We start from the raw sequence: 19,810 nt of genomic DNA, 5'->3' as shown, positions 1-19,810 counted from the left end.
TTGCTTGCAGTAGTACTAGATCGTGCGTAAGCTAATAAATCATTTATGATGGCATTGTTGTAATATTTGTAAAGAATTTGGGTGCTTACCTCCCAGTAATTAAGAGCCACGTCAACCACTTTTGTATGAGTTGCGTTGACGCGTCACTTTACTCCAATCCCCTCAAACTCAATCTTGAAAAATTGATAATTTCGGTATTTAGCCGACCTGCTGCAGTCCGAGCTCCTCTCTCATGATCTTCTGCAATTTTCTCCCACTGCAGCCTTCCAGCTTCACTGGAATCACTCAATCTGTTGTTCCCTTCCTTCCAATGGCCGAGACCCATTTAGCAGGCTTTGTATGCATTAAAACAACTCGTGTCGCCAGCTCCTTGTGATACCCTTTCTTGCGGTCATTAAGTTTGATATGCAACCTTGCATGTCTCGTGGACAGCATCAGAACTCAGCGCCCACCCTAACGTTGATCCTCAGCAAGCTTAGGACTGTTTGTTGAGATAGATTTGTTCCCAGATTTGCTATCTGTCAATTTGGCCGACCTGCTCAATCGGTCGTCGTGCTCCACTACACCCAAGTTCGAGATTTGCACTTGTCTTCCAGCTGGCCAACAGGGCCGAGCTCCTTTCGGTCTTGCTACTCCGACTAGCCGACCGACCTCCACATTTACACACGGACGAAATGTCAAATCATGATTCTTATTCGAATTCACAGCAATTTGCGGACAGAGCAAAGAAAACGCTGAAGAGAGTGATGTGCTTGATTTCTTCATCCTTGGAAGGCGCGCGTTATTGGAATATCTAAAAAGCAATTGTAACCCACAATCAACTTTTGTGCAGAAGAAAGAAGGTCAATGACATGGCGAAACCCAATTGCAGCTCTGATTTTCATCTCTGCCTCTTTAAGGTAATTATCCTTCCCTTCTTTCATAAGTAAGTCCCTGTCCTTCTTGGAGTCCGTATATACGACTAGGTGCTGCAAACAAGCTGCTAGCTCTCGGCAAGGAAATATGAAGAAATTGTGCGGATGAGCAATGAAGGAGTGGCGGTGGTCATCAGAGGGAACGTCGAAGAAGAGGAAGAGGAGGTGTATGTATTCGAATCTTGGGGGTTGTCTGGCCATTCGACTAGAAATGCGAGACCAACTACTTCTTCCGACCTTTTGAGCTTGATCTGCTGGAGCCTTCCCATTCAAAAGTTGATCATCTGGTGGTGTCTGCTTTAATTCTTGAAAGTTGTGGTTTCTTCATTTGCAGATGTGGCGTTGGCTCCATCATGTCTTCTTATCTGGCCCATTTCAGTGTCGCGCCGACCTCACTTGTTGGAGCTCGGCCAGACCAGCGACTTCCTCATCAGGTCGGCGCGTCTTTGGCAGCTCGAGCTCTTTCCACTCTTGCTCTTCTTCTTCTCTCTCTTTTTTTTTTTTTTATTGAAAGGGTTTTCCTATTCTAATTTAATAATGATGATGATGGAATTTAGACTCTATGATGACACCCTCCATTCATCAACAAAATTGAAGCACATTAAGGCACCGGTTACAGTCCTCATGTATTACACCCAATTAAATGGGATGCGTTTCAGTCACAATAGGAAGCTTAAGCCTTGGCCTGGAGGTCCATCCCTTATGTTTCCTGTATTCCTCAATAGCATGTAACCGAATCCTTTCTCGTGATGCTTCTGGAACATTCTTCAGTACCTTAGGAACAACAACCAATTTTGGTGGAGCTTGGACTACATCTCCAAATTTTATCTGTTCATGTCCAGGAAAGTCCAAATCTTCTTCTGTTTTGGATTTTGTCTTCTCCATTGATGTGTCAAACCAAAGATCAATGACTTGCATTCTCTTTCTCTTTCTCTTTTTCTTTCTCTTTTCATCGTTGCTGCTCCTCACAGTCTCATCACTATCATCTGAATGTTGGGTTGTCAAGAGATTCTCATCTTCACCTTCATCTACAATAGCTTTTGAGGTAATTGCATTCTCTGGAGGGAGTTTCTTCTCAGCATTACCGCCTCCCCGCTTCCTCTTCTCTTCAGTAGACTTGGAAGGTTTAGCAGAACCATCAAGAAGATGAGAAGTGAAGGACATGATATGGTGAAGTTTGGAGGGAAGAGCATCGACTTGGGAATGGTCGGGCGGCGGCGGGAGACGGGTATGGCCTCCATGCGCCGCTTTGTAGTTCTTCTCTCTCCTTTTCCTTCCTTTCCCTCCCATTTCTGTGTCCTTGTGTCTCTGAAGTCCCGACTCCCAACCCTACTTTATTTCTTCGCCGATACAGGGTAACAGGGCATTGGCGCGCTGCTTCCTCCTTTCAGTGTCGCGCCAACCTAATTTGTTGGAGTTCGACCAGACCAGCGACTTCCTCCTCAGGTCAGCGTGTCTTTGGCGCCATCACGTCCATCTATCTGGTCCATTTCTACATCGCGTCGACCTCATTTGTTGGAGCTTGACTAGACCAGCAACTTCCCCGTCAGGTCGACGTGTCTTTGGTAGCTCGAGGCTCTTTCCACATTTTTTTTTAGTCCACCTGCCCATCTAACCTTTACAATATATATATATATATATATATATGGCCGACCTCACAGTTTCAACAAATATGTATATTACTTATTCTTTTTTCCTTTTACAAAAAAAATTAAAATTTATACTCATAGACAAGTACTCTGATCTGATTTGAAATTTTGCTCCACCAGGTTTCAAAGAAAAAATCAGCCATAATAAAATCTAATAAATATTAAAACAAACTATCTGAAATACTATTAAAATATTCTTTAACACAATGAATCTTTCTTTTCAGCTGGGTTATTCGCTCAAACTTTTATACCTTATGTGGATCTCAATGGGTGGATCTGGAAACTTTAGAGATAGTAAAATCTCTTTCGTTTCCTACAGACGGCGCCATTTGATGACGTTGAATCATCTGGGTCCTGGGTCCACACCGGTGAATATTGTTCGCTTTGGCTCAAGGCCGCACGGTTTTGCTTAAAACGCGTCCACTGGAGTTTCAAGGGCAGAGACTTATAAGGCCTTTTCCCTTTCAACCTCTTTCCGATGTGGGATACCTATGATCCACCTGCATAGGGTTCTTTCTCCCCCATACAAGCCTGAGCGTGCTCGCTCAGTGCACCGTACTCATGAGGACCAGGTTATTTTTCCACAAACGGCACCATTTGATAAATCTTTTTCTCCTCCGGCTCCATGATAGATCTGGTTATCTTCTTGGTCCATCATATGGGTCCATCAAATGGGTCTCTCAATGTTCTGTTTGATGATGAGACATGCAAAATAAGGAAAAACGGTCAGGGGTCTATCGGGGATGCCTCGGTAGAGACCCTCCGACGTTCCAGTCAGATTTTATGAATAAGAGTAGTATATTTAGGCAAGAGTTGCAGAGAGAAAATAAAAAATGGAGTCCAGGAAGGAGAAGACCAGGAAGGCCTTTTGAAAGAGAAGACCTCTTTTTTATCTGCCCCTGTTCCTGCCAATAATAAATTTTTTAAATATATTTTATTATTTTTAATATATTAATATAATAATACTATAATTAAATAGTATTTAATGATAATGTCATTTCATAATTTTAAAAATAATATTATTCTGTGATTCAATAAAATATAAATTTAATTTTTATAAATTTAAATATTTATATTAGTTAATTAATTATTTAATTTATTTATCTTTATAAATTATAAATAATTTAATAATTTTATAGAGGTTTAATGACAACTTAATATTATTTTATAATTTTAAATATTAATATATTATATTAATATTTAATATATTTTATTATTAATATTAAAATTAAAAATATTATTAATATTAATAATTTTAATATTATAAAATTAATATTATTTTGCGATTAGACGATTAAATGATAGAAGAATAAGTCAATGTTAATTTAATTTTTATAATTTTAAATATTTATATTAATTAAATTATTTATTTATTTATTTTTCTTTCAATAAATTATTTAATTGTACATATTTAATATCATAGTTCTAAATATTTTTTATATATTTTTTTATTAATTTTTATAATACTCTTATATATTAAAAATAATAAATTATATAAAATATAATAATTATGTATCAATAAATTTACAATTAGTGTTATTTAATTATATTATTATTACAATAATATATTAAAATTAATAAAATATATTATGAAAAATTTATTATTATAAAAAATTATATTATAAATAATATTATCAAATTAATATGATATAAATATATTATTATAATATTTTAATAATTTAAATGCTAAAATTATATATCGGCTGACTTTTAAAAAAAAAAGAAAAATTTTCTTTTATAAGATGTTGCGCATGCATTTGTTGATATTACAGATCAAAGTCAATTTGATAGCTGCAAATTTGGGTTTGAGATTGGGTAAAATATCTGCTAAGATTTGATGCATGAAGATCTGTGTGATGATTGTGGAATAACTTGACCAAGCTTTTATTCTATTAACTAGGAAGAGTAGGAAGTGGAAAACAATGTGCTTATTAACATGTTTCAAACTTGGTTAAGTGCATTACATACTTTTGACAAGAAAAAGCATTAAAATTTGTTGTCAATTCATAAATTTTTCTCTCAAGGTAATTGAGCACGTGGCAGATCCTGCTGAATTCTGCAAGTCTCTGTCAGCATTAACTCATCCAGGTGGTGCCACTGTGGTTTCAACGATTAACCGATCTATGAGGTCATATGCAACAGCCATTGTTGCAGCAGAGTACCTTCTCCATTGGGTAGGACTCTTTACTTGTATCTGCTCTGCATTCTTGTGTTCTGTTATCTGTGCTTGGTCTTGCTTCAAAATTATGGTTTTGGGATATTATTATTCTTAGTGTATTGCTTTGTGGAGTTGCTAACAATAAATATGCAGCTTCCCAAAGGGACGCACCAATGGTCAAGTTTCCTGACTCCTGAAGAGTTAGTATTGATCCTGCAACGTGCTTCTATCAACGTAAGACTTTTTACTTCTGTTGTTTCATTTCTTTTATCGCCGCCACATGTATGTATTTTGGTTCTTCTGCTGTTTCCCAGGTCAAAGAAATGGCTGGATTTGTTTACAACCCCTTGACCGGACGATGGTCTCTTTCTGATGATATCAGCGTAAATTTCATCGCATTTGGTACCAAAAGTGGCGAATGATCATTAGCCAGCTTTACCTTTCCTTTTTGGTTTGTCAAGTCTAATTTCTACAAATTTTGATTAAAATTATAAGCAAATTTTATAATAAGAAAGATTGATTAAGAATATAGATTTTGCTTCACATGTCCTTGTATATTATGCAGACAATGAGACACAGCATGAGTCATTTTTAGAAATGTGAAATTTCAAGTTTAAATTTCAATTAAAACCGATAATATCATAAAATTCTAAATTTTCGATAATCAGTTTAATCAGACATGATATCATTCTCGTAAATTGTGAATTAAATATGTATCAGAAAAAAATGCTTTAATTTGTGAGACACACAATACATTAATTAAATGATTTTAATTAATTACTTTTTTTTTAAAAATTCTCATTTCATGATGACATTTCAATACTATAATAATATTGTTCCGTCCAAAAAGGTATATTTCTTATTTTTCTTAAAATTATAGGCTATTTTATTTTTCTTAATATATTTTTATTTAGCATATATTAAAAATTAAAAATTACAAAAACAATTAGCATAATCAGTTTTAACTTTTATTGAAGTATTATGTTTAATGTAATATTTTTATTTGAATAATTTATATAATTGATTCAAAAAAAAGAAAAGGTTATTTTATTTTATTTTACCTGAAAAGACAAGAAAATAGACTGCATAAGCATAATAATTGAAATGGAAGTAAAGACTTAACTCGTAAGAGATTCTCTAGAATAGAGTGCTTCTATGGCTGCAATCTTTGCATGGCCATGCTGAAACTTTTCTCCATGTGTTACGTGATTGTCACTTTGCCTCCATGGTTTCGAAACAGTCGGTGTCCTTGAGTATTTTTTTTTATATAAGCAACAAAATTTATGGAATTAAAAGGAGGAGACAACAACACTTTGACCAAAGAAAAGACAACTGAAGACATAGATGTCTTGTTTGGTGGCTTTCCATTGGCTGGTATATAAAAAACTTTTGATACGGATAAAAAATTTTCATTAAAAAGGCAAAATAAACCACAAAATTAACATATGAAAGGAAAACAAGGACAGAAGCAGAAAATGAAATATTATAGACTATTGAACTCAATGGCTTTTACACATGATAAATGTTGCATTGCCTATTCTCATGCATGATTGGACATATTCATTATGTAGTCTTTATTCTTAAGCTTGTCCCTTTTATATATATAATTATTGTATAAATTTTTCGTAGAAATGACCTTTTCTTTAATTATATTAATCAGAAGTGATAACATAAAAAAAAAAAAAAAACCTAATTCTAGGTTAAAAAGGCTGAACCACGGGTCACAGTTCCAATTTCTCTCATAAATAGCAATCTAACTTTAGACAAGATTGCAGCCAAAACTCCCTATGTCACCATGGATTTCTCTTCTCACATCAAAACAGTCATATGGGCTCTTGCTTTTATATTTCTCTTTAGTTTATGGAGAACTATGAACAGAAAGAGCGAAAGAGAGAAAAACAGAGTCCCTGAACCAGCCGGGGCATGGCCCTTGATTGGTCACTTGCATCTTTTAGGTGGCAAAGAACCAGCCTGCAAAATCCTTGGAGCCATCGCTGATAAAGCTGGCCCTTTTTACTCACTCAGACTTGGTATGAACCGAATATTAGTGGTGAGTGGTTGGGAAATGGTAAAGGAATGCTTGGCTAAAAACGACATAGTTTTTGCTACCAGAGCAAGCATAGCAGCAGGAAAACACTTGGGTTACAATAATGCAATCTTCGCATTAGCCCCATATGGAGAATATTGGCGTGACATGAGAAAGCTAGCTACTCTTCAACTTCTATCGAGTCATCGGCTTGAAATTCTTAAGCATGTGAGGTTGTCGGAAGTGGACATGTTCTTGAAAGATTTGTACAATATTTGTGCAGAGAATGCGAACAATCTTGCCAAGGTTACCATAAGCAAATTGTTGGAGCGTGTTACGTTCAATATAAACCTGAAAATGCTAGCTGGGAAGAGATTTTCAAGCAGCACATATGGGGAAGAAAACAGCGAGCCCTGGAGATACAAGAAGGCCATAGAAGAAGCTCTATATCTGAGCGGGATTTTTGTGATGTCGGATGCAATTCCGTGGCTTGAATGGTTGGATCATCAGGGGCATATCAGTGCGATGAAGAGGACCGCTAAGGAGATTGACGCAGTAGTAGGAACTTGGCTGGAGGAACATCTGAGAAAAAAAAGCTCCAAGGAGGACAGTATTGGTGAAAGTGATTTGATGGATGTTATGCTTGAAAACCTTGCAGAAGATTCTGTGATGTCTGGCCATTCGCGAGATACTGTCGTAAAGGCAATGGTTATGGTACGTTTACTAATCAATAATTAGTTCTCAATTCCACAAATAGAGATGGGTCCATGTTATTAACGCATTAAGTAAAATGATGTTTGTTTCTTGAGAAAATAAGTAAAACGCGTTGTACGATTATTCTAAATTATGTTTCTTACGATAAGACATTTAAAATAGGTAAAATCATTTACGATTAAGATCTTAATATTTTCAGAAAAGATATTGTCGAAGCATAGATTCATATAAATTTTGATGTATTTTGATCTTAAATTACTAAAAATTATTTATTTTTTACTTTGCAATCTCCCTTTATATTGTTTGGAGTTAGAATTTTGATGTATTTTTCACCAATATTCATCTAAATTTGGAATATTCTCACAGATTCTAACCCTAACCGGAGCTGGAAGCACAGCAGTAACATTGACATGGGCACTTTCTCTCCTACTAAACAACCCGAGTGTGCTAAAATCAGCTCAAGAGGAGCTAGACATCCATGTTGGCAAAGACAAATGGGTACAAGAATCAAATATTCAAAAACTAAACTATCTCCAAGCAATCGTCAAAGAAACTCTACGCTTATATCCACCTGGTCCACTAACAGGGATACGTGAGGCCATGGAAGACTGTGATCTTGGTGGGTATCATGTCTCTCAGGGCACACGACTTGTCGCTAACATATGGAAGCTACAACGAGACCCTCGCATCTGGGAAAACCCTAGCGAGTTTCAACCAGAGAGGTTCCTGACGACTCATGCTCATGTTGATTTTAGAGGGCAAAATTTTGAGTACATTCCATTTAGCTCTGGGAGAAGGTCTTGCCCTGCTATTACTTTTGGCCTGAAAGTGGTTCACTTGATCCTTGCTAGGGTTCTTCAGGGATTTGATTTAAGGACAGTTAAAGGCTTACCAGTGTGTATGAAGGAAGGCCCTGGAATTTCCTTGTCCAAAGTAAATCCATTAGAAGTTATTGTCAAACCCCGCCTGGATTTGGAGCTTTATCAATGTCTTGGAAGATCAAACTACATGTCGTTTTAAGTATTACCCCCCTATACCAAATATTTCAAGAAACGGATATAGAAAATGAGAGGAAAATGAATGTGATAAGTTTAAATTTTTATAGTAAGTCATAAACGAGTGGAAAAATGAAATATAAGGTTTGATTAATGAAATTAAATAAAATTTTAATAATTTTTACTAACTGTTAGATTGCCAAAATGCTAAAACATTTGGTTTATTTTTATAATTAGGCTACAACTTCTATTCACACCCTCTTATTTACTTTTCTTCCATTATTCTCTAATCTATAAAATTTTATTTTAATCATTAATTTTTTTTACTTAAAGCTCCTAATCGGTATATCTAACTAGGGCCAAGATCATTTAGGACTATTTATGTAATTTTTTAAAATTTTAAATAAATAAAAGAATAATTAATATAATTTCTTATTTTAAAATTAATCAATTAAAATATCATTATATTTTATAAAATCAAAATATTTCAAATATTTATATTATTTAGCCATTGTAATTTTAATTATATATATTATTAATTCTTATTTGTCTTTCATATCAATGTAGATAATTTTTTTAAAAAAATAAATGAAATTAGAGATTTGATAAAATAAAATTGAGTGTGAGTAAAATTTTTGCATCTGTCACTAATTAAAATATTTTTTTATAAACATTGAATATTTGTGGTATTTTTTATTATTTAAAATAAAGTTTTAAAAGGGATTAAAATTTTTAAAGGAACATTTTTGTAATTCATTAATTTGATAAATTGAAAACTGTAGTTCTTCTGTAGTTTTTTTTTTTTTGAAAATTTAGTTTTAAATATAGTTTTTAAATCTTAAAAATTTTTATATAATTTTGTAAAACTTCATAATTGGGTTTCCTGTAGAGCCTAATACATGCCAGCTATTTTTAGGCCACACTTGCAACTCTAGGTCCAGTTCCACCTCAGCTTCAATTTATTTTTTAAAACTCCTCTAAATTTGATTTAAATTTCATTTAACTATTTTTAATCTTCTATCGTTGGTTTCTAAATTAATTTAATTAAAATATTATTTATCTCCTTATGTTTCACCTAAGGAGATAAATTGAAAACTGTAGTTTTTATAAAGATTTTTAAAATTTTTATTTTAAACATTTTTTTATATTACTTTATAAAAACTCTTTTAAAATTTCAGGGTTGGGTTCCCTACAGCTCCGAAGCCCAGACCAACTTCTTTTATGAAATTGGAGGCCCAACTATATATATATATATATATATATATTCATCCTGTAATTATTGAATTCATATAATTTTTTAATAAAAAATGCAAAAACATTTGATTTTTTGTTGTCAACAAATAAAAATATAATTTATTTGCAAAATTATTTATTAATTTAATTCAAATTTAAGTTTTTTTTTGAAGAATGTAAATTATTTAGAATTTTATAGAACAATGGTTAGCTGAGGTGGCATTTTGTCACTTGATATACCATTGAATATAAACATTAGTGAGGAAAGCAAAATGCTGCCACACTTATTCTGTACAATTCTTTTTTTTTTTTTTTCTATATAGTTTGATTAGGGGTGAGCATTCGGTCGGTTCGGTTCAAAACCGAACCGAACCGAATAAACCGAAAAACTGAAATTTGAGTGTTTATGAAAACTGAACCGAACTGATTTTAGTCAGAAACCGAATCGAATCGAACCGGTCTGATTCGGTTCGGTTCGATTCAGTTTGATCGGTTTCGATTTTTAATAATTTTTTTATTTTATACACTTTATTTTTAATATTTTAAAATTTAATTAAAATATTTTAATATGATTTAATTTCTATATATTATTAAAAAAATATATTATTATTACTAATCGGTTCGGTTCGGTTTTTTCGGTTTTTTCCTGATCAAAACCGAATCGAAATAATCGAAATTTTTAAAATTAAAAACTGAATCAAACCGAAATATATAAAAAATCAAATCAAATTTTCAAATCGATTCGATTCGATCAATTTTTTCAGTTTGAACCGAATACTGCTCACCCTAAGTTTGATATTTTACTATTTAATTTTCATAATAATTTTAGAATAAACTCAGTTTCTTTAAAATACTGTTTACATCTATTTTATATAATCATTTTTATATTTTCTATAATTCGATTTTCATAATAAATTTATCATAAATTTAATTTCGCGACTCATAAAATTGAAAAACCTCACTCAAACTTTCATTAGATTTTGCAAAATACAAATGAGTTAACTGTCATGAATTCTTAATGCTATATCTAAAGAATAAGTGGAAGTATAAAGCCATGGGAGGAGATGGATTAGAGATTTAATTAACAAGAGAGTTATTTTTGAATTTATCTTTTTGTTTTTTATTTAGTGTATTTGATGGGGTGTATCTCGAGGTTCTTTAACCTCTTTTTTTTACTTGATGGCTGAAACTTAAGGCTAGATGGTGTCAAGGAGCTATCTCCTTATCTCCTTTCGTGGCTTAAAATTAATTCAATTCAATGAATGTTTTTAATTTAAACGGAATACTAGTCTCCTGACCGTAACAGATGGGAGGAGCTATTCCCATAATTTATTCTAACAGATATAAATGTAATAGTGATAGAATGTTTTGAAATGTTTTGAAAAAAACAAGGAAAGAAAAGAGAGACAATGGACAAAAGATTGGACTGGTGAAAGAGACAGATTACGTTAATGGCAAGTTTTCTTTAAGTGGGCTGGAGTATTCAGAATTTAAAATCTTTATTATTTATAATTTTTTTATATATGTGTATGATTATTTTAATGGTTGCACCGGTAACAATTGAAAATTTGTTATATTAGTGGTTTCATTTGAGTTGCATAGTTAGGAAATGCTCTAGCTATTTTCTTTTAATAGCATTAATAAAAAAAATAATAAGAAAATCTCATATGATGTGGCGTAATAATAAAAATATTTATACGGTATTTTATGTGTTCGAAATCAATCTCTAAATATTATATTTATGTTTAAATCAATTTATTATTAATTATTATTTTTTAAAATAAATATTTAAAATAAATTTTAATATTTTAAATTAGTATAATTAAAAAGTTAATAAAATAAATTATTTTTTTAATATATATAAAAAATTAAAATAGATAAAAAAATATAGAATAAAGGGGGTATAAAATAAATATATATTTAAAAAATAATTTTTTATAAAAAATAAAATAAATTATTATAATTAAATTATAATTATTTTCATCTATTTTTTATTCATTAAAATATATTTTTAATAATATATTATTGATATTTATAAATATATTTTTCAATATAAATTCTTCATCAATTATTTATGATTCACTATTATAGAATTGATTTTTAATGATATTTACGGTAAAAAAATTGTAATGTAAAAATTTATAAAAATGTTATTAAAATAATATAATATTTTAATATATGATTTATTTTTAATTTTTTTTAAAAAATAATTCATTAAAAATTATTTTCTTATAATTTCAATCATATAAATAAATTAATAACTAAGATAAATAAAAAATATTACTTAATAACAAAAATGGTATATAAAAATAAATTAAATAATGAGTGAATAATTTAAGAAAAATTTTAAATAGAGACTTGAATTTAAAATTTTAAAAATGAAAAGTAAATTTTTTGAATCGAAAAATAATATGGAAGATGAGAGATTAAATAATAAAATTTTTTTATAAATGAATTAAAATTTTTAAATTATAAAATATAATAATAATTTAATTAAATAATTTTGAAATGAATATGTGTTGGTAAATTTTTAAAACATATAGGGATATATTGATAAATTTTTATATTTTAAAAAAATTACTTATATATTTTTAAAAAATTTCAAAAACTTCAAGAGTCATGACCCATTGGTCATGAGCGGCCCCATCTCTGAGTACATATATTGCTCTATGTGTATGTATCAAATTGCTCGTTTAGGTGTTTGACGAATTTTTTTTTTAGTTGAAATTTTTTTATGCTTGATGATTGGATTTTGCCAAATAAATAATTTTATGTTAAAAAAATAAAAATAGCTAAAATAAAAGAAATTAAAATTTTAAAAGAAAAAAAAAGAGATATCGGGTTTATATTTTAGAGATATTGATTCTAAACCGATTCAAAATTATGAATAAAAAATTGATTTAGATAATATAAAATAATTCAATTTATTTTAGGGGTGAAATTTATTATTTATTTCTTATGATCACCTTATTTTAACTAAAATTCAGCAGAAATATTAACCCTTTCACATCATGAGAACAAAGAAATAATTAAAAACAAAGTAATGATGTACGAAATTGAATTTGTTTGTATAATTGATAATAATTTTTTTTTTTTATATTATGATTAAGGGTAAAAGACTTTTATTAAGAAATTAGAATTTAGAGAGGTAAAAAATTTATTATGAAGTGCATAATTTTCTTGGCACAGTCATTATTGATTGGCTGTTTATGCAAATAGCCAATCATAAAAGAAATTAAGGAGCGTATAAGATCTTCTTATGTAAGCATATTGAATACTAGTTGGACTAAAGCATGTCAATCTTGGCGTTCTTCTTTGAAAAATTTAAGTCATAAAATCTCCAAGAAAAGTGATAGAGGCAGAAGAAAAAGACCCTTTTTGAATATCCAAATAATTAAAAGTGAAAAAAATCTTCTTAAAAATACATGTTCCGTTTCAGGATTTTAAGAAGTATTATCCTTATTAATTTTTTAAAAAAATTTAGATATAAGAAATATTTTTAAAAATAATTGATTGCTTGTATAAATATTTTTTAGTAAATAATTATTTAAATATATATACATATTAATTATAATCCATTATTTTAAATTTATTATGCATAATGAAAACTTATAAATTAAAATTTAATATTTTTAAAATAAATATAATTAGAAAATAAAGTGAGAGAGTACTATTGAAATACGATTAATATTATGATATGAACAGCCCCTGACTTTTGAGATATACATTTAATTAAGTGGACGAGAAGCTGCCACGTTACCAAGAAAATCAATGTTTTAAAAATTATACAATACCATTTCTTTATATACATTTAATTAAGTGGACGAGAAGCTGCCACGTTACCAAGAAATTCAATGTTTTAAAAATTATACAATACCATTTCTTTATTATTTCTTTATTCTTAAAAAAATAAATAATTAAAATGATATCTCACTTTGATGGCACATTTATAAGAGTGATTGAATTAATTTAAAGATGAAGAAGATCATGTTTACAAAAGAGATTTCTATATAAATTCAATCGATCAATCTCAAAAATAATATTTACATGATATAATTATATATTATTTTATAATTTATCATGTCCACATTCTATTTATTACATATACATGACTTCATTCATTTCGATCTCTCTCTAATCCCCCACCAATAATTTTTAAAGTTGATTAGTTACCTTAAAATTTATTGATTTTTTTTTTAATAATTATATTCCTTTAATTTTAATTCAATTAATTTATTTTTAAACTAATAATTTCATGGAAAATACTTTTATATACATACGTTGACATGAAATTTAAAATTGAAAAAAAAATTATATAAAATATAGTGAAATTATATATTAATATGATATTCTAGATTTTTATTAGTGGGATGTGAAAATCAAATCGTAAATTTATTATGGTGATAAAGTGAAAATAGTCCATAATCATGCAAGCCGTCGTAGCAAAAAAGTCCCATGGCCACTCAAATTGACTGAACCTCTTGACTCAGAGGCTGCAGAATATCATAGAATTTGATCTTCTTCTCAGTCTGGCAACTGAATTGATTTTCATATCTTTAATTATTTGTTTATTTAGAAATTAGGAACTTCACAGGAAATTGAGCTCTCTATATATATTAGATAAATGTTTCAGTCAGTACATGCAACTCCAAGCTCAACCCTTCAGAACCATCATGGATTTCTCTTCTAATCTCATTGCAATTCTTGGGGTTGTAGCTCTACTGCTGCTTCGTAATCTATGGAGGGCAAAAAATAAGAAAAAGATCAAGGGCAAGTTAGTCCCAGAAGCACCAGGTGGCTTACCGATCATCGGCCACCTCCATCAACTTGGCGGCAAGAAATCGCTTGCCAGAACCTTGGGAGAGATGGCTGATAAATATGGTTCCATCTTCTCCCTGAGGCTTGGAGTGCACCGCTCAGTTATAATCACCGATCACCAGGCGATGAAGGACTGTTTCACCACCAATGACAAGCTTTTTGCCTCTCGCCCACATTCCAGTCAAGCTATCCATGTCGGCTACGACTATGCATCGTTTGGCTTCGCTCCTTACGGTACCTATTGGCGCAATATGCGTAAATTGGCTACCATTGAGCTCCTGTCGAGCCACAGGACTAAGATATTGAATTATGTTCAGATATCGGAGGTGAACTACTTGGTTAAAGACTTGTACTTGCATTACAAGAACAACGCGAATGCTAAGATCAACATGAGTGAACGTATCGAGCATTTGATCTTGAATATGGTTACCAGGATGGTTGCAGGGAAGAGGTTCTTCGACGGCAATAAAGAAGCAAGGAGCGAATCAGGTCGTCCGATTGGGGAAATTATCAGGGAGTTTATGTTCGTGACAGGAGCTCTTGTTCCTGGAGATTTAATTCCATTCCTGGGATGGTTGGATATTGGAGGAATTGTTAAAACCATGAAGCGTGTAACCAAGGAAGTTGATGTAATTGTGGAGAGCTGGATTGAAGAACACAAGAAGAAAACAGAAAACGAAGCCAAAAAGGACTTCATCGATGTTATGCTTTCGGTTGTGGAAGATGAACCCTCAATGAAGCTTAAACGTGAAACGATCATCAAGGCCACAACAACAGTAAGTCTAATTTTTTTTCACAATGAATAATTTTCTTTCACGCCAGACATGTTCTAATTGCCGGAACTTGCAGGCTATTATTCTCGCAGGCTCTGATACTACAGCAATCACGACAATATGGGCCTTGTCGAGCTTGGTGAACAACAGGCAAGCATTGGAGCGTGCCCAACAAGAGATTGACGAGAAAATTGGCAGGGATCGCTGCGTACAAGTCTCTGACGTCGACAAATTGGAGTACTTGTCGGCTATCATCAAAGAAACCTTGAGATTATATCCTCCAGGTCCACTAGGAGTTCCACGAGAGGCAGCTGAAGATTGTTTCATATCTGGGTATTTTATCCCTAAAGGCACTCGTATATTCACACACTTGTGGAAGTTGCATAGAGATCCAAAAGTATGGAAGGATCCTGAAGCATTCATTCCAGAAAGATTTCTGACAACCAATGCAAATTTGGATGTAACTGGTCAGAATTTCGAGTATTTACCATTTAGTGCAGGAAGAAGATCTTGTCCAGGGATGAACTTGGCAATGCAAGTGCTGCACTTGACTCTTGCGAGGTTGATTCAGGCATTTGACTTAAAAACGCCGGCAAATGAGCCAGTGGACATGACTGAAGCGCAAGGAATAGTGATGCCAAGGCTAACTCCACTTGAAATTGTTGTCGTCCCACGCCTTGATCCTGAATTTTATGAGCGAGAGTAGATTGTGGGAATATTGGTATTAGCTAAATAAAGAGCGATGTTAGTAATGAACAATTATCTAGTTGTAACTTGTAATGATCATGCATAGTTTTCACATATTTTAAATAAAAATCTATGTTATGTCCTTGTAATAAAGTTCAAATTTGTCCTTTATTAATTTTTTTTTTAAGAGAAGTTCAAATAACAACAATTTTAAATCAGTTGTCTAAATTAACTTATTACTTTTTTTTATTAAGCTCAAATATTAAGTATTTAAAAATATAAAATTAATATTTCTTAAAAAAAAAAAGAGTATTAGCTATTTTAAACTTTTACTAAAAATTGAACATGCTTGAGCTTAATAATTAAAAATGTTGGAAGTCAATATAGACAAAAGTTTTCTCTCGTCCTCAGGAACTTCATTCACTGCAATTTTTAACAAGGCGGCCTCACCATAATCAATACTTAATGATGACCGCTGGATTTTTTCACTCCGGTTTGAGGTCAGACCCATGGTACCAGCCCATTATTTGGAGACCTTCAAGTCTCCCGCATGAACTAGACCCGGTCCACTCAGCTTTAAGACCGGACTTCAGTTAGCTTCCTCAATCAGGCCAACCCAGTCCATACGGCCCATTAGACAGATCCTATCTGGACTCAGCTTTAATCCTATCTTCAGGCCCCGCTCGGAATCAGGAAGGGAATCAACCCACCTGTCTTGTGGGTCCATCCGCATGCGCTCCCGGGAGGAATCAGAGGCCGTTACGCATGGGGCAGGGATCTGATATTCTCGTACGTCCGAATCAACATGGCAAGGACAGGTGGCCCAATGACAGACCGTTTGTTATACGTCACTAGCGGACAAAAGAAAACAGATAAAAGGAGGATTGCCTTCCTCTAGAAATGAGTTTTTTGGCTAAGTTTACAGAACCCTTGTAAAACCCTATTTTCTGGATCTCGGATCATCATTTGGCGTTGATAGCGGTTGTCGAAACTGTCAAAAATAAACTTATTAAACAATCAACAATTAACTTGTAGATAGTGGCAATAGGGTCGAACCACATGGATTTGACACTACGGATTTTCCTAATAATGACTAAGGCAAATAAATAACAGATAAGTAAAAGAGGGGGGTTTGTTTTGATGATTTAAAACAAAAAAAAAAAAACAAGAGAGAGCAATAACTTAAATAAATGAGAATTTCAATGGGAAAGAGATTCTAGTTGAAGTATGAGTCTATTTCAGCCTGTTCAGAATTGGTCATTGATTACCTAAGACTCCTATTTTATTTCAATAAATTAGTTTTGGTTGTGGAAGACGCTTCTCACAACCAAATTCCTCCTTAGTTCTAGTTTGATTAGGAAACGTTCACTAATCAAACACTAGTCAACAAGTTGCCAATGAACGTCCTTGGGGCATTTAGCATCGAACAACTGTTGACTGCATTAAGGCTTAGAGAAACCCAATTCTATCCTTGCCAACCGCGTGGTCAAGTCTAGATTATGCAACTGATTATATTTGTGTTCAAATAATCTAAGCAATTACGAACCTAAATCATTCAAACAATTTATTACTCAAGCAATTTAAAAGCAATGGGCCCTTATTGATTCTAAAAGCAAAGTAATAATTATAGAAAAGATCAAGTTGCATAAATATTGAAAGCAAATAAGAGTTTAACAATGGAGTTTTAAATCTCTCAATTCATCACAAATCTGAATTTCCTCAACTTCAACTAGAAAAGAATGAATTTAGCCACTCATGGTGGACAAAAATACACAAAAGAAAGAAGAAAGGAAGATGGAGAGTGCCTGCCGAATTTCTGCAGTGTAGCCGATGGTGAAGAGATGATGCCCCTGCTGGTTTGGGAGCTGTCCTTTTTATAGCTGGAGAGTTCTAATTCAATTAGGGTTTTAAAATCCTAATTTGACTTGGTCTTTGTAGTCTTTGATTCCCCTTTTGTCTTGGAATTTTGTTGTGAATGGAATTTCTTGGGTGAAAGACTCTCTTGTGGCTCTTGGGACTGATCTTGTAGTGTTTGAAATGGACTTGGACTTCTCCACTTTTGAATTTTGATTTTCTGCACATTTTCCCGCTTCTGCTGTCTCTCTGCGTGAAAGTGATTTGGGCGGGTGATTTGGGCAGATCACTTGCCCCAATCGTTTCTGTGTGTCGTTCCCAGATTTCTGCCTTAGCTTTCTGCTTCTGATTTCTGCGAGTGATTTGGGCAAATCACTTTGACCCAATCATTTTTCCAGGTTTTTCTGCACTTTTTCTTCAACTTTTCATTTTCTTCCTTTTCTACAAAAACATAACAAAAACATAAATTAAGCTAGAAAAATGTGAAATTAAGCAGTAATAAATATAATAAAAATGTGGCTAAATTTTGCTTGATCAGGAGTCATCTGTGGAAACGAAGTAGATCTTTTTCATCACCGGAGTTCCACTCTAAACACACCTACTGAGATCCATGATGGCTAACTACAATGAAAACAACACCGTTAATACTCCCAATGATCTAAGCTCTGCCCAAGAGGGGCAGCAGTTCTTTTTTCCAGTCCTACAACTCCAAACAACCAACCACCCATCTCTTTCAACCCCTCGCCAAGCCTGGCAGGGAATGTGTCCGCCGCTGCCTTGTCCAACCAAGACCTCCAAACTATCACCCTTCAGTTACAAAACACCTCCCACTGACTGGGGCAGATGATGCCACAACGGGGCCTCAGTACCCCAATAAATGTGTTGCTGGTGGTAGAAGAGTCCCGGACCAATGAACCCCAGCCTACCTTCAACCATCTCCAAACCGTCAGCCGAGAAACCGGAGACAGGGGGAGAAGAGCCGGAGAAGAGGAAGAGCCGGAAGCTCGAGTTCATGAAAGGAGGGTGAGGGAAATGATTGAGAATGATGAGGCCGATAGTTATTCTGCCGGAACAACCAAGCGGACGAGAAGCGAAGCGGAGGAAGAGGAGTACCGCCAGGAGAGGAAACCCAGGCAAGACGAGGAGAGTGTAGACTGAAAGCTGCAAAAGATGAGAGAGCAGCTCTTGGCCGAATTGGGAACGAAGGATTAGAATCAAACTCTCCTGCCCACCTCTTCACCCTTCTCGACGTGGGTGCAGCAGGAGATCGTTCCCAAAAAATTTATGATGCCGCCTATGGCCGCATATGACGGAGCTGGGAACCCCCGGGAGCACGTCTTGAACTACAAAACTTTCATGGAACTGCAGACTTTATCAGATGCCTTGATGTGCAAAGTGTTCCCAATGACACTCTCGGGGCCAGCACGGGCATGGTTTAACAGGCTTGAGACCGGAAGCATCATAAGCTTTGGAGATCTGGCCACTCGCTTCATCAGCCGGTTCATTGCCGGGGTGCCTGCAGACAGAAAGACAAGTTATCTGGAGACAGTCAAGCAGAGAAGGGATGAATCGCTCAGGGAATACGTTGCCCGTTTCAATACGGAGGCCTTGCAGATTCCCGAGCTGGATGAGGGTAGAGCAGTGGAGGCCATGCAGAAAGGGACGACTTCGCCCGAGTTCTTTGGCTCGTTGAGCAGGAAGCCCCCTACCTCACTGGTCGAGCTGATGAAGAGGGCAGAGAAATACATAAGGCAGGATGATGCCTTGATGACGAGCAGGTTCGCCAAAGGAGTGGCAGATAAGGGGAAAGCCCCGGAGGAAAGGAGGCCGAAAAGGCAGGAGAAAAAGCAAGGCAGAAGGCCTGAGCCCTACAGACAGCCCTGGGAGCGAAGGGACCAAAGACCCCTCCCTCCCAGGGTCCCAAAACAGAAATCACTTCCGCCGTGGGTTCCAGAGAAGTCGACCCCACTAAATGCCTCCCGAGCCGAA

General features: G+C 33.6%; 3 protein-coding genes across 3 annotated transcripts; all 3 read left to right on the top strand.

Moving 5' to 3' along the window:
• The first annotated feature begins 4,309 nt into the window (after positions 1-4,309).
• Positions 4,310-5,264, top strand: LOC122721396 (ubiquinone biosynthesis O-methyltransferase, mitochondrial-like). Its single transcript, XM_043949096.1, has 3 exons — positions 4,310-4,737; positions 4,875-4,955; positions 5,036-5,264. The coding sequence occupies exons 1-3, from the start codon at positions 4,687-4,689 to the stop codon at positions 5,141-5,143; spliced, it is 240 nt and encodes a 79-aa protein (XP_043805031.1). The 5' UTR covers positions 4,310-4,686; the 3' UTR covers positions 5,144-5,264.
• Positions 5,265-6,401: 1,137 nt separating this feature from the next.
• Positions 6,402-8,670, top strand: LOC110628908 (dimethylnonatriene synthase). Its single transcript, XM_021775737.2, has 2 exons — positions 6,402-7,461; positions 7,828-8,670. The coding sequence occupies exons 1-2, from the start codon at positions 6,517-6,519 to the stop codon at positions 8,479-8,481; spliced, it is 1,599 nt and encodes a 532-aa protein (XP_021631429.1). The 5' UTR covers positions 6,402-6,516; the 3' UTR covers positions 8,482-8,670.
• Positions 8,671-14,311: 5,641 nt separating this feature from the next.
• On the top strand, positions 14,312-16,138 carry LOC110627456 (xanthotoxin 5-hydroxylase CYP82C4). The gene is made up of 2 exons (XM_021773766.2): positions 14,312-15,283; positions 15,357-16,138. Exons 1-2 carry the CDS (start codon positions 14,330-14,332, stop codon positions 15,984-15,986), a joined length of 1,584 nt encoding a protein of 527 aa, XP_021629458.1. The 5' UTR covers positions 14,312-14,329; the 3' UTR covers positions 15,987-16,138.
• The last annotated feature ends 3,672 nt before the right edge of the window (positions 16,139-19,810 follow it).

This window comes from Manihot esculenta, chromosome 12 (genome assembly GCF_001659605.2).
Source record: "Manihot esculenta cultivar AM560-2 chromosome 12, M.esculenta_v8, whole genome shotgun sequence".
NCBI classification, from domain to species: domain Eukaryota; kingdom Viridiplantae; phylum Streptophyta; class Magnoliopsida; order Malpighiales; family Euphorbiaceae; genus Manihot; species Manihot esculenta.
Note: the sequence above shows the minus strand (reverse complement) of the source record. Positions and strands in the feature narration are given on the sequence as shown.